Source organism: Poecilia reticulata, chromosome 2 (genome assembly GCF_904066995.2).
Source record: "Poecilia reticulata chromosome 2, P_reticulata-male-v2, whole genome shotgun sequence".
In the NCBI taxonomy this organism is placed as follows: Eukaryota; Metazoa; Chordata; class Actinopteri; order Cyprinodontiformes; family Poeciliidae; genus Poecilia; species Poecilia reticulata.
In genome coordinates this window covers 25044556-25057729 of record NC_088831.1, presented here as the reverse complement: position 1 = coordinate 25057729, position 13174 = coordinate 25044556, and the positions used below count along the sequence as shown (strand labels likewise).

The 13174-nt window shown below is 44.6% G+C and overlaps 1 protein-coding gene across 7 annotated transcripts in view; it reads right to left on the bottom strand.

The window, feature by feature from the left end:
• Positions 1–13174, bottom strand: part of LOC103479434 (cyclic AMP receptor-like protein A) — a 74352-nt gene that overhangs the window by 27052 nt on the left and 34126 nt on the right. For all 7 annotated transcript variants that reach the window (XM_081601490.1, XM_081601481.1, XM_081601494.1 and 4 more), the window contains one exon: positions 9101–9183. In XM_081601490.1, the coding sequence (XP_081457616.1) occupies positions 9101–9183 (83 nt within the window). The remainder of the gene's footprint in view (positions 1–9100; positions 9184–13174) is intronic.

Below are 13174 nucleotides of genomic sequence, written 5' to 3'. Positions count from 1 at the left end.
CAATTAGAGTGGATTTGGATATAACGTATTGTGCAGTGCAATAAGACGTTAAAACTTAAGTACTCACACCCTGTAACCCTGCTGTTCATATAGAGAGATAAATTGTTATATTTGTGTATTAACAAAGTATTGCTCACGTTCCTTCTTTGGGCCAGTTTTTGCCAGTTTTCACTCAACGTGCAACTTCTCATCTGACTCCTCTTAACCAAAGGCTGTTTTTTACCCATTATCCGGCTGTCAGCTAAACACATCAAAAACCTTAATGGCACGCTAAAGGCAAATTACTCAGACGGAAAAGAACTGATTTGCAAAACAACATAAAACAAGACCAACATCCCAAAACAAGCTACAGCTCCGCTCGTACGAGTTATCAGCTTTTAATAAGCGTTATAACCCAAAGTTGCGACTGAAAATAATTTGATCGTCTAGTTCATGCCTCTCTTTCGATGGTTGAGTTGTTGTCTGCTGGCCCCTCAAGACAGCCCCTCTTTGTTAAATAAGAGCATGTGATAAGTGTGCAAAACCCCCCACTAATCTGCTTCAATCCTGGACAAGAGAAACTTCCTTATGTCGAGTGAAAAGACATCTAAATTAACTCATCTATATCTACAGTATATCATTTACTTTGATCACACTTTGATCATGAGGTCAGCATGGAGGCAACAACCGAGGGCGTGAATCCCTTTCCAGACAGACTCACAAAAAGGCACTTTGTGCATTTCTACTTCTCGTCAGTGTCATGTGTGAACATTCCGCAGATTGTTTAGAAAAAAAAAAAAAAAAAAAATGAGGCAGAAACCCGCCAACAGGCACACCTGCATGGGCACAGACGCACAGCGACGGCGGATGGAAGCACACGAAGACCCTGGGGGACGAAAGCAGCCAGCGCTCACCACCAGAATAAAACCCAAACAAAGAGACATCCTGTTTCCTGGAACACAACACCGCTCAACTCGCGGCACTGGGAGCCAGTAAACACACTCGTTCGCACAAACACAAAATCTGTCCGTCGTCGGCCTCTGAGAAAGCGTCTCACTGTTTCGTGCATGCGACCGTGCGCCTGCTGACGCCACCGACGGTGCCTTCGAGTGTTTCCGCACATGGGTTTATCCTTGTGAGCGGCTGCGGCTAAAAGTGAGTGTATGCGTGTGTATGTGTGTGTCAGAGAGAGAGAGAGAGAGAGAGAGAGAGAGAGAGAGGGTGGGGAGGGAGAGCAGATGATAGAGTAGGCTTTAGCGATTCCCTGGAGTGTGAGGCAGCGTTTACGGCACTCTCAGAGCAGCCAGAGTGATGAATATTTAAAGACGTGCCTGAAAGAGCAGAAGGAGGGGGAGCTGGGCGGGTACGCGCCTGTTTGTGTTTGGTTGTGAATGCGTGTGCTGGGAAGTTTTTTTTTTTTTGTAACCATCTAATTTTGAGTTTACGTGCAAGTATACAAATGCCGCTGCCTTATGCATGTCTGCGCATGTTTTAATTTACACTAAATTTCTAACTATTGGTCAGATTACAGTTTAAATGTTTTGTTTTTTTATTTACATTTTTATTTATGGATTTTGACATGTAGTTTAACGCATCAGGCTCAACAGATACAAATGGCGTTTACCAAAAAAAATACAAAATAGCCCAATTCAAGTCATCAGTTTGAAACATCAGCTTATAACGTATCCCAGCTTAAATGCTTTGATTTAAATACAAATGTACATTTGTTTACAGTTTTTGGTTATTGGTGTCGGCACAAAAACCGCCCGCATGGCAAATACCATTTAAATTTCAGCCTGCATCTTCCCCCCAGTCCAGTCTCTGTGTGCACCTCACACAGTGCTGCCTGCAGGTCACCCGTCCGTCTGAAGACGGATTGTGGAGCGATCGCGCTGCCTGAGATTTAATATAGAAGTGCGTTCGCTCAGGCGCACGCAGGAGGTGTTGTCACATATCCGCCAAATATCAGCTGGGCCCCACAGCCGTGTGCGGCTTGGTGCAGCTGGCTGCTTAAAGAGCATGACAGGCGACACCACACACTTGGATTTACAGAATGTGTGTTAATAAGAAAATAATGGAAATATCCAACCTGATGATCAGCGGGGTGTTTTAATATTCCAACTGCTGTAGAATACAACCACATTAACGCCTGATTTTGCTGGAAACCCCTTAATTAGACCTTTCATTTGACTAAATTCAGGTTTCCTGAAAGTCCAGAATTTTCCAGTTTTAATAACATTGTGGATACTCAAGCATAAAACATGTGCCTAATTGAGTTTTATGACTCTGGCCTGAATTATTCAAGATTTTATACATGAATAAAATCTATAAATAAATAAATATTTATTAGGGATGTTAACATTAATGCATGCGATTAATCAAAAAAAATTAACACTTTAATGTTATACAATGCACATTAATCGCATTATAAAAGCGTTTCTCCCGTAGGGGTTAAACAGCAGCATGGTCTTGTACTGCGGTCAGCAACGCAGAGTCGAAAATGCAAGTGAAAAGATGAGCGAGGAGAAGCAGACTGGCGAGGTCAGTGGCAAATTTTGCTTAAAAACCCACAGTGGACGTTTGGATTAAACTACGGTAGTTTGTCTCCTACATATTGCAATGATGAATCATCCTTCCACCAAAGCACAATTAATTTATAGTCAACATTTCTAAAATATCTTTGAAACAAAATGGCTTCTTTTAAACAGTCCTGTACATGAAAACCTGGAAAACTGAAATGTTTGTTTTGAAACAATAAAATATTGTAAAAGACAACATGCATGTTTTTTTTTTTTTTTTTTTTTACATTTTAAGCTTACAAGGAAAGCATGATGACTAATACCTGACCTCTCGAGACCAAGGATGAGCTCCAGTCAGATCTTGTGAGGCAGTTTGTGGGAATTCTCTTGGATTTAGTTGTTTCCTGAGTATTTGCAACTGAATTCGAAAGGAATCATGCAAATAGGATCCATGTTGCAGTTTTAAAAAGAAATTATTTTTGATCGTCCTTTAAAGTTGTGGTAAAATTTAGTGCAAAGCTGTGCATTATATACCATGTGTTTGTTAAATGTGCCAATATGAAGAGTGCCGGTCTTGTGTCTGTGATGAGACTTTTGGGAAGTCGGGAAGAGGTCAGCCCACTTTTGGTGTTATTGCTTGTGTAGAAGCAATGATTTTGAATGTGATACTGGATGGTGATCTCTCCATATTTTGCTGGTTATTGAATATTTAGTTGGTTCTAATTATTGGCTGCTATATTTTTTGTGTGAGATAATTTTGTAAATAATGCATTTTTTTTATTGTCACACTCCTTTTAGTTGGTCTATTGTTGCCATCATTGTAAGTGAGGAATGTTTGTCTAATTGTGTATCAATCTCCACAAGAGTCATCCTTCTGTGCATTTGGTCAATCAGTTTTCAACAACATAATTTCATGTTTTGTTGTTTGAACAGTGTAGAAGTCACCCACTGGGTTTTAATAGAGAAGTATTGTATTGAATTGCATACAGGGTGCAGTAAAATTTAAAGGGAGGGGAAAGATCTTGTTTTGGGGATCACTTTGGGACACCATCTTAAGAAGGGGTGGGTTGATTTGGGACACCTGAGGACCTGGTAAGGCCTTCATTCAGTTAAACCCTTACTGCCGACTAACTTGTCTCTCCACCGCAAAATCTGATAAGCTACCACAGATTATTGGAACACTGACAAAGAGGAGCCGTTCCTGACCGCATTAATTTAGAGCATGGACATTGGTGCTTCAGAAAAGGCAATAAGAAACCTCATGCATACCGTTAAGTATCGTGGGAGATCTGTGATGCAGAGGGTCTGGGAACCTTACGTATAAAGAATCATGAACAAAAATTTGGTGGCCTTTAATACAAGACTGAAAATATGTTATGATTTATGTTTTTGAGCAGAATAACGATCCAAAAGGAAACAAAAATGATGAAAATCAATGCTCTTCCATGGTTATTAACCAGGACTCTGGCTGATCAAGAAAGTGTATATCCAGGATTGGTCAAATATCCCTCTCTCTGCACGCTTCGGCCCAGTGAAAGGTTTAAAGCGAAGAATACTTGCTATTCTCTTGGCTTCGGGGGTTTACACAATAAAGCGTTAACCATGAGGGGTACAAAGAAGAGGAATTTTGTCAAAAATTATTGTTTTCATGTGGGATGTTTCCACTCAATAAACGCAGACGACTTAAAGGTTGGATTTATCTGTAAGTTCCATTATCATGTAAAGCTGCTGCTGCTGTTGAAGAGGCTTTTTTTTAAAAAGCCTTTTTTACACATTTTTAGAAGGGTCGTCAACAAAATTTGCCCAAATCTGTAACTGCAATTTCAAAGCAATAAAAACCAGAGAGCCCCGACATTCTCAAAGATGCGAGCGCGAACCCTGCATTTTGCCTTTCAGCTTCCGTTTACTTGCTGAAGCTGAGAAAACACCACAAAAAGACAGTAGGGTAGGCAGAGCAAACCACACACCAGCCTACACAGACACAGAGGCGCGAGCACACATCCAGCCGCTCTGAATGCGAGACACTCCGAGGCGCAGAGGCAAGCAACGGAAGGAAGGGACTGTCGAAAGGAAGGAACGCAGGAGCGAGAGAAAGAGAGAGGGAGCTCATCCTGGGATGCAGAACGCCAAATACAGTGAGATAAGAGTTAATGTATCCCCCACACACACTCTCACACACACACACACACACACACACAGCCCTCCTCTTTGGCTCTCTTTCTTTCTTCCTCCCTCCATCCATTCCTCCCCCCCCCTTCCTCCGCCTCCCACCCTTCCCCGTTCTCTTTGAGGGATGAATAATAACTGCTGCTCTGAGATTTCCTCCCTCGTTTTTCAAAGCGCAGAACGGGGATGTGGAAGGTCTGCTTGGCCCGGATTGTTCGTGCGCGCGAACCCACGAGCGTGCGTCGCGCGTCGAAGCACACACAGATGAACGCACACTTTGTCTTGTACTCGCTGCTCGCCTGGAGCAGGGAAATCAGATCTCCTCTAGAGAAAGGCAGAAAGGAAGAGAGGGGGGGGGTTAGGCTTTGACGCTGTAGGCAGCCCATACCAAAAAAAAAAAATCCCCTGCAAGCACGTATAGGTCCACAGACACCACGAAACCCACAGGCAGCATCGAGGGAAACCAAGAATAACTAGGAGGATGCAAGCTACCTCCTGGGGTGACAGGGTGAACTCAAGGTTAGAGACGCATCACCGGTTCAAGCTCTGCCGCCAGGGCCAATTTATCCACGCTGAAGCACCCTCCTTTGGGCACGTAACTCTGATTGCTCAAAGGCATCAAGCTCAGACAGAAAAAAAAAACAACAAAAAAACAACAACATCAGAGAAAGACTAGAAGACAAGCCCTCAGAAAAAGGAGGAAAAGCAGCCGGCGGATGGGGAGCCAGGGCTTTATTCCTGCTCGTTCACAAGAGAGGGGTTGTTTAGGCGAGGGGTCCGGGTCCGTTACTAGTATGAAGCTTTAAACGAGGTTCTAAAAAGGTACGCTTTTAAAATGTTGCACTGCCAATCAGCTGGCTGAAAGAGATGAAAACATCAAAGTCAAATGTGGCTGTTTTTTTTTCCAGACCTTCGACTGAACTGAACGCTGCTGGGTTGTTTTTTTTTTACATGACGAATTTTAAGTGTGCAGAAGAATGATGCAAAATTTCCCTCAAGTGAGCAGGCTGGCTTCAGCACCTGCCTACACACAGAAAGTCTGATGTTTGCTTCTTCCTTTGCTTTCACTTTAGACTTGACTAAGTGTCTTCAGTCTCACATTAAGAATCCAATCTGAATGTTCGCGACCTAACAATCAAAACTAATCGATTTAACTGAGATATTTGCATCCCAAAGTCTTTTTTCTTTTTTCTTTTTTTAACCAGTAAGACATCTAGTTTAGATGAATAGAGAGAATGCAACTTCAGGGTTTCAACCTTTTTTATCAGACCAGACCTATGAGTAGTTGAACAGCAGATTTTGTCTTCGATTTAAATTGAGGATAAATTATATCAAGAAAACCTGTATTGCAACAGCAACATCACTTCCTGTTAGCATTTCAATTTAGTCTTTTTTTTACTTTGTATTTATTATTATCATTATTATCTGTTTCATCTGTCCCTACTTTATAGCACTATTTCTTTAGATGTACTTTCTAAATAAAATAGAATGAATTAATCTGAAATTTCACCTTTGAATGGCAAAATGCTCTTGGATTGACCTAGTTAAAGTTGGGACTCTGTGACATAACCTTAAAAAAGGCTGATTTAAAGTAACTCTTCAAAGAAGAAAGGGTCAAAATTCCTCTGCAGTGATTACAACAAGTAAGTGGCTGAGATTTAAGGGGTAGTTACATTTTCACTCATGACCAGGTTGGTTTGTGTATCTTATTTCACTTGATTAGTTTAAAAACTGCATTTAGTTTTTACTCAGGTTGTCTCTGTTTCATACTGAAATTAGTTCGACGATCCGAAACATGTTGGCGCGACAAAAAAAAGTAAAAACAGACAAACTCTGTAAAGGGGTAAAAACTCGTTCCCAGAACTGTAGCTCCATGTTCTACATTTTGTTTGAACTTTTTGAGTAAATCCCGTGAAAGCGTGCTACTTTTCCTAAAGTTTATCCCACAGAGAACCTCAACCAGGCCTCCGCACGCCACAGATGGAGCAAAAAGTCCTCGCAGAAGACTAGGAGCTGCACATGGAGCCGCCACGCCGCTCTGAAATCAGCAGCCAGGTTCCGAGGAGAGGGCTTATTTATGCAAACAAGCGTACAAGCACGCACAGTAGGAATCTAGACAAGCCTTGTAAACAAACACACACCCACACCGTAAAGCACACAGGGGAGGCGATGTGAGAAGCAGACTGTGAAAACTCTAGTCGTGCCCGGGCAGTGCTACCACACACACACACACACACACACACACACACACACACACACACACACACACACACGGATCGAGAGAGAGAAAGAAACCGAGCCAGAGCCAGGCTGGAGAGCAAGAGAGAGCAGGAGAAAGACGCCGAAGGAGAAAGGGGAGGATAAGAAGGAGGCAGAAGTGAGAAGATGTGGGTGTCTGGTGCTACTTTAGCTTTGCCAAATGAGGGCAAGTGAGTGCGAAAAAGGAGAGAGAGAGGGGGAAAGAGAGAAAGAGAGGTACAGAGGGAGAGAGAGACGTGGATGGTAAAATGATGTATAATGGCTCGTCCATGCATGTGCGTGTGTGAGGGGGGAAAAAAAAGAAAAAAAAGCAGGAGCGCTTTCCCATTTCAATTCGCAACAGCTGGTGTCGAATTAACACATTTACCAGTGAGCATTTGGAACAGATTAAAATTGCGTGTGGCGTCTGACTATGTATGTGTGTGTTTGCGAGTGTGGCAGCAGATGAGGGCCAAAACAAGAGCGTGTGCGTGTGTGTGTGTGGGAGTGCCTGCCGATGGATCAGGGCAGGCAGAAATGGCATCGAGACAGGGGGCGCAGAGCAGAGCGAGAAAGAGAGCTCTGCTCTACCCGCCGGCTTTAGCTGCTGCTGCCCTGGGCCGTCTCTCTAAGCCCTGTTTAGGAGGCTTTGGAGCTCAGATAGAAATAATCCCTCACTCAGACGCACACACACACACAAGCACACGCACACGCACGCTCGTGCGAGCGTGGAGGAGAGCTCGCAGGCAGACACAAGCAGCGGGGAAAATAAGAGGCGCACGCACACATTCTCTCTCTCTCTCTCTCTCTCTCTCGAGTCGAAGCGAACAAACACGGCGTGCGCTCCGCAGCAACAAGCAGCGACAGCACATTCGCCTCGACACAGAAAACCAGCCACCCACTTTACGCGCACGCGCAGGACAACACACGCGGAGCCGAGGCGGCGAGGAAGCGAGAGCACAGCGACATCGGCACGGCACCGTGACAAACACTTTACACACTCCGGCACTCAGCCGAGGGGAGGGAAGGAAAGGGAGGGAGAGACGGTGGAAAAGAGGCGAGGAGGTGGAAGAGGATATGAGCCGGGGAGACGAAAAGGGGGGGAGAGGAGGGCCGGGGAGGAGAAGGGGAGGGGGGCTAACAAATTAATAGGAGCCGGAGATATATACAGCCAGCGCTGCTGCTGCTGCCACCGCTGCTGCTGCTGAACCAGGGGAGGAGGAGGAGGAGGAGGAGGAGGATGACGAGGACGAGAGAGCAATTCATTCCTGTTTTCCCCTCGTTCATTCTCTGGAGGAAGGCAGAGCGGAGCCGAGCGAGAGCGTATTTGCTCAGGAGAGGGAGAGAGGGGCTTTGTGTGGAAAAGTGCAGGAGGAGAAGGAAGGAGGTGGCGGCGGCGGCTGTGGTGGTGGTGACATAAAAACATAGAGGCAGAAAGATGGAAAGCCCGAGCGAGGAGGAGTAAAAATATGGGGGCTATAACAGACTTTTAGAGCGTAAAAGAGGGAGAGAGGAAGGAGAGCAGGGAGGTTAACACAGGATGCCGTTTGTCATCTTCATCAGCCAACAGCCATGGAGGAGGAGGAGGAGGAACGAGTGGGATAGATGGAAAGGTGAACAGAGAGAGAGGAAGGGTACAGGGGGCGAAAGAGGGAGGGTGCGCGTAAGGGGAACGGGGGGGGTGGGGGCAGTGTTTGAGCCGGAGCCTTTGAAAGACGTTGACCCTGTAATTGACCTGTGTCTCCGCCTACATGGCGGTGGCGACAAGCAGAGCCGCTACAGCTAATCACTTAGTAACCCTGACCTGTCAATCACACCAGCTCGGTGAGGGAAGGTGGGGAGGGAGAGCTGGAGGACGGGAAGGAAAGCGGGTGAAAGAGTGATAACGGTGCCGTGGTGGGAAGGATGGGGAAGGGGGTTATCATTTACCGGACCTCCTCCTGCTGAACCCCAGCTGATGAAACTCCCGTTTTATAAAAAAGGCAATAAAATGCTTTATTCCTCCATCTCACACACACGCACACACACACGACAACTTCCTTTATAGTGCTCGTACGGCAAAGTCTTTGTGAGAGTTCAGATAAGGGAGAACAAAGGACGAGATATGCTAAGGCGGCGGAGGAGGAGATAGGATGAGCGGAACAAAGTGAATCAAACAACAGGGTTTATATGGCGGCCAGGTGAGGCCGAGCGGCTACCTGTTAACCAGCGGGAAGGTGGACACCAGCAGGTAAACAGACGGATACCACTTCAGCGGCTTGATCTCCTCGGCCAAGGAAACCTGGGGGAGAAATGAAACCTTGGTTAACTTCAACTGAGTAGAGAAACACTGCAACGCTTTCTGCAAAAGAGTTCCCAACCTCTAAACCTTGATTTTTTTTTTTCACAAATAAAAATGTGAAAAGGTTGGCCTGCAGTTGTTTTCAAACCCCCCTTTCCTCCAACAGCCCTAAATGAAATCCAGTGCAACAAATTGCGTTCATAAATCACTTGTATGGAGGACCTAAATCCACGTGGATCTAAATCCACGTGTGATGTTCGTCAGTTTGTTAGAGAACGATAGAGAATAAGTGGCCTCATGAAGACCAAGAAGCACAGCAAACAGGTCAGGAAATCGGTTGTGGAAAGGTTTAAAGTACTAAAAAACAAACCACTAGTAAATAAAATAAATTTTGTGTAGAGTTTACCCCAAGTAGGGAACACAACATACATGTGGAATAACATAAGACCAAAATTAAAACTACTAGGCTACCTGGCAGCATCAGGCTCTGGGGGTCATTTTCTTGAGCAGGAGACTTGGAAGCAGGAACAAGCACCATGCTCAGTTCATGGAGACGTCGATGTAATTTAATACAATACTCAAAGAATATACGATAGAGGCCGGGAAGACTCGACAAATGTTCGAAAGGTCACCTTGTAGCAGGAAGTTTGATGAAACGGTTTAAATTGAAGAAATGGTCCAGTCAAAGTAGAAAACTACTTGAAAATACTAATTGCAGAACACCCACATCCAAATCGACAGGGCTTGACCGATTTTGTAAAACAAATGTTTTGTGGATGTAGAGTTTTGGTACAGACCTGCAGCCAAAAGTGGCTCTACAAAAGCATTAACACACACCAAGGCCACACACCTTTTGTTTTTTTTCTTTAAAAATCATCTATCTTTTTTTTTTCTTCCAGATCGTAATTATGTACACAGAGGTTTGTGGTTGCAATGTGGGACAAAAAAAAAAGAGAATACCTTCGTGAGGAGGCTGATAATCACACAAGCACCCGTAGTTAGCGCCTTAACGGGCAGATCACAGCACAGAGGCAGGCAACAAAGGCCAATTAGAACCTAATAAAATATTAAGCTGCAGATAATACACAATATCCACACAAGTTATGAGAAAGAAACGGGGATTCCAATTAAACCAGAGGCTAATACTTTGCAGTTGTGCGAAGGAGGGGAGGCGAAGGCAATATTGCGGACGAAACAGGCAGGAAGACAGAAAGATGCAGCAGCAGCTAAAAGTCGAGGAGGGTGGAAAGAGCTCGGTGCTGGAGAGCTTTTACAAGCCGTTATCTAATTCCCGGGAGAGGAGGACTCTCGCATCCGGAAGAGGCTGAAAAGAGCGGGCCCTGGATCGATTTTCTGCGCTGTGCTGTTTTTTTTTTTCCCTCCCCTCTCCCCCCTCCTCCTCCTCCTCCAGGCTAGGACGCAGCATCCGAGGCAGCGCAAAGTCTCCCTCCCTTTTATTTTTCTCTGTAACACACACACACACGCGCGCGCGCGCACGCACACCGACGCTTGGAGCCAGGCGGCAGGCCCACGAGCTCCGGTCTCTACCCCCACATGCTGGAAATTAATTACTCACCAGAAAGACCCTGAGGCGTGCAAGCTTTAACGCAGGCATTTTTAAACAATTCAAATGAAAATCTGGTGGTATTTTATGTACGTGTGTGTGTGTGTGCGTGAGCGCGCGCGCGCGCAAACGTCGGCTGCTTATGATCAACGGAGAGGAAGTCGGTCGTATTTCTGCATCACTGTCTGTAACAGCACGACCCGAAGGCAGACGCTAGTTTTAGCCCTTTTAGTGTCTGTTATTATGGGACTCTCTGGCATCAGTGGTCATGGTAAGATCTGCCTATTGTCGTCCTAACTTCATGTGTCATTGCATGACTCACACCGCGGGATAAAGGCAAGGACGCAAAGAGAAGAAAAAAAAAAAAACCTGGAAAAACAAAACGCTCTAAAGACCGGATCAAGCCAGGTAATCTCCAACAAGGAGGAATTTCAGCGAGCAACAGAACAGGATGTAGACTGGCAGGAGGAGGAGGAGGAGGAAGAGGAAGAGTGCGGGTGAAGTGCCTCGTGTTTTTAATCACAGTCCTCCGGTGTCAGAGGCCCCTTGCACAGCTCGGGAGGCAGAGGGGGAATGAAACCGTAATTATGCGGCGCGGGCGCAGCGCTCCCAACGTTAATGACACTCACTAGATTACAGACAGTTATCGCGAGCCGCCCCTCCCCCACCACCGCCGCCGCCGCCACCCACAGCACTCACCCCATCGCCTCGGCTGACGCTCGCCTCACAACAAGCTGCCTCTAAAAATAACCGCGTCGGGTTTACTGAAGGTGCAATCCGATTCGGCGGTGTTTTAAGGATTTTCACTGGGAAACTCTTAAAATATTCAGCCTTTTTTTTTTTTATAGGGCAACGTTGCTTCGACTACTCATGAATAATCACTAAAGGGATTAGTCGTATTTATGTGACGTGGGTTAGAGCATGCAACGCATTCTTGAAAACTCCTGCCTGCAACTTTTACATTTTAGGTAATATTGATCTGAACCCACTTAACACCAACTTCCTCAATTCTACAAAAAGGAGGATGTTATTGGAGAAAATATATATAATAATTTTTTTTTTTTCCATTAAAAAAATTATGACAATATGGAAAAACATGGAGAAAACAGATTATTTTTCCTTTTCTTTGATGACAGCTGTCATCAAGATGCTAACTGGGCAGTGGTAAAACTGGGAGAAGATACATGAGAAGTCATTGTAGGCATAAATATATTAGTTTTAGACTTTTCAAGGTAGACTTTGAATTGACTGTTTTTCTCGAATCTGGATAAATTAGACATACAAGCTAAATCCTATCTGCGGACCCCCACTGATATTTACTTTCTTGTCACTTTGCAAAGTCACGCAACTTGCGTTTTGTATAAATGTAACAATGATTCATGCTCGATATTTGATTGCATGGTAAAGCTCCATTAAACTGGTTGGTTTCTTGGACATGGACTTGCTTTTAGGCCTAGACCACAACCTTCTTTATCCATCCAAAACCTAGTTTTTGTGCCACTGTCCTTTGGAGACAAAAGCTGGTGTCGAAAAGTTGCGTTTGTAAAGCAGACACTTTGGCTAGGAAGTGGCTAACACTTTTCTTTCTCTCCTATGCAGCTCACTGCGACTTCACTCGTCTGTCAAGGTTCTCGTATTAACTGCAGTTTGTAGCGTATTTTATTTTGAAAAATCTTTCGAAAAATATCAACTCCCGGCTTCGTTCCACTTCTTTCCAGCAAAGACGCTTTCCACACGTCTGCAGTTCAGTCATCTCTAATGTAGTCACTTCGACTGAGCCACGAGCACAGTTAAACCACAAAGTTTTATGACACAAGATAAACATTTTGAGATGTGAGTGGGACGGATTTCCTTGTTCAGTTTTTAGCAGCCTGCAATTGTGATAAACTTCTCTTGTTTCTGCTTGTAGCATGAAATGCGGTGAGCTGTTGTGAGGAACCTGGAAAACCCGGAGTGGAGTTTTAGCGGTACGAATATTCTATCAAGTTGAACAGATTCTTTTGTGAAACAACAGGAAAAGCGATGTGAGAAGTAATGCTTTATTGCAAACGTCCTTTTCACAAAGAAGTATTTGTGAAAAGGACTTCCCTGATGTGGCGGTGGAACAGCGTTGTCAGCTTTGAAAACCTTCCATCTGTCAAGAACGGTGAGGACAGCATCATGCTGAGGGTTTGCTTTGCTACAAGCTGTATTGATCTCTTATTATGTACAGACAACGGAGGGATGAAAGAGGTGGAAAACTATTGCCAAACAAATCAACTTCCTGATTAACTCAAGTAGACGCTTGAAGCTTGAACATCGCCCAAAAAGAAAAAGAAAAAAAAAAATCACATCAATTTTGGTTTTGGAAGGGATAAGGCTTCTACTATGATCTGAACCTGATGAATGATTTTTATCAAAGTATTGAAAAACCTGTTTATGAATATT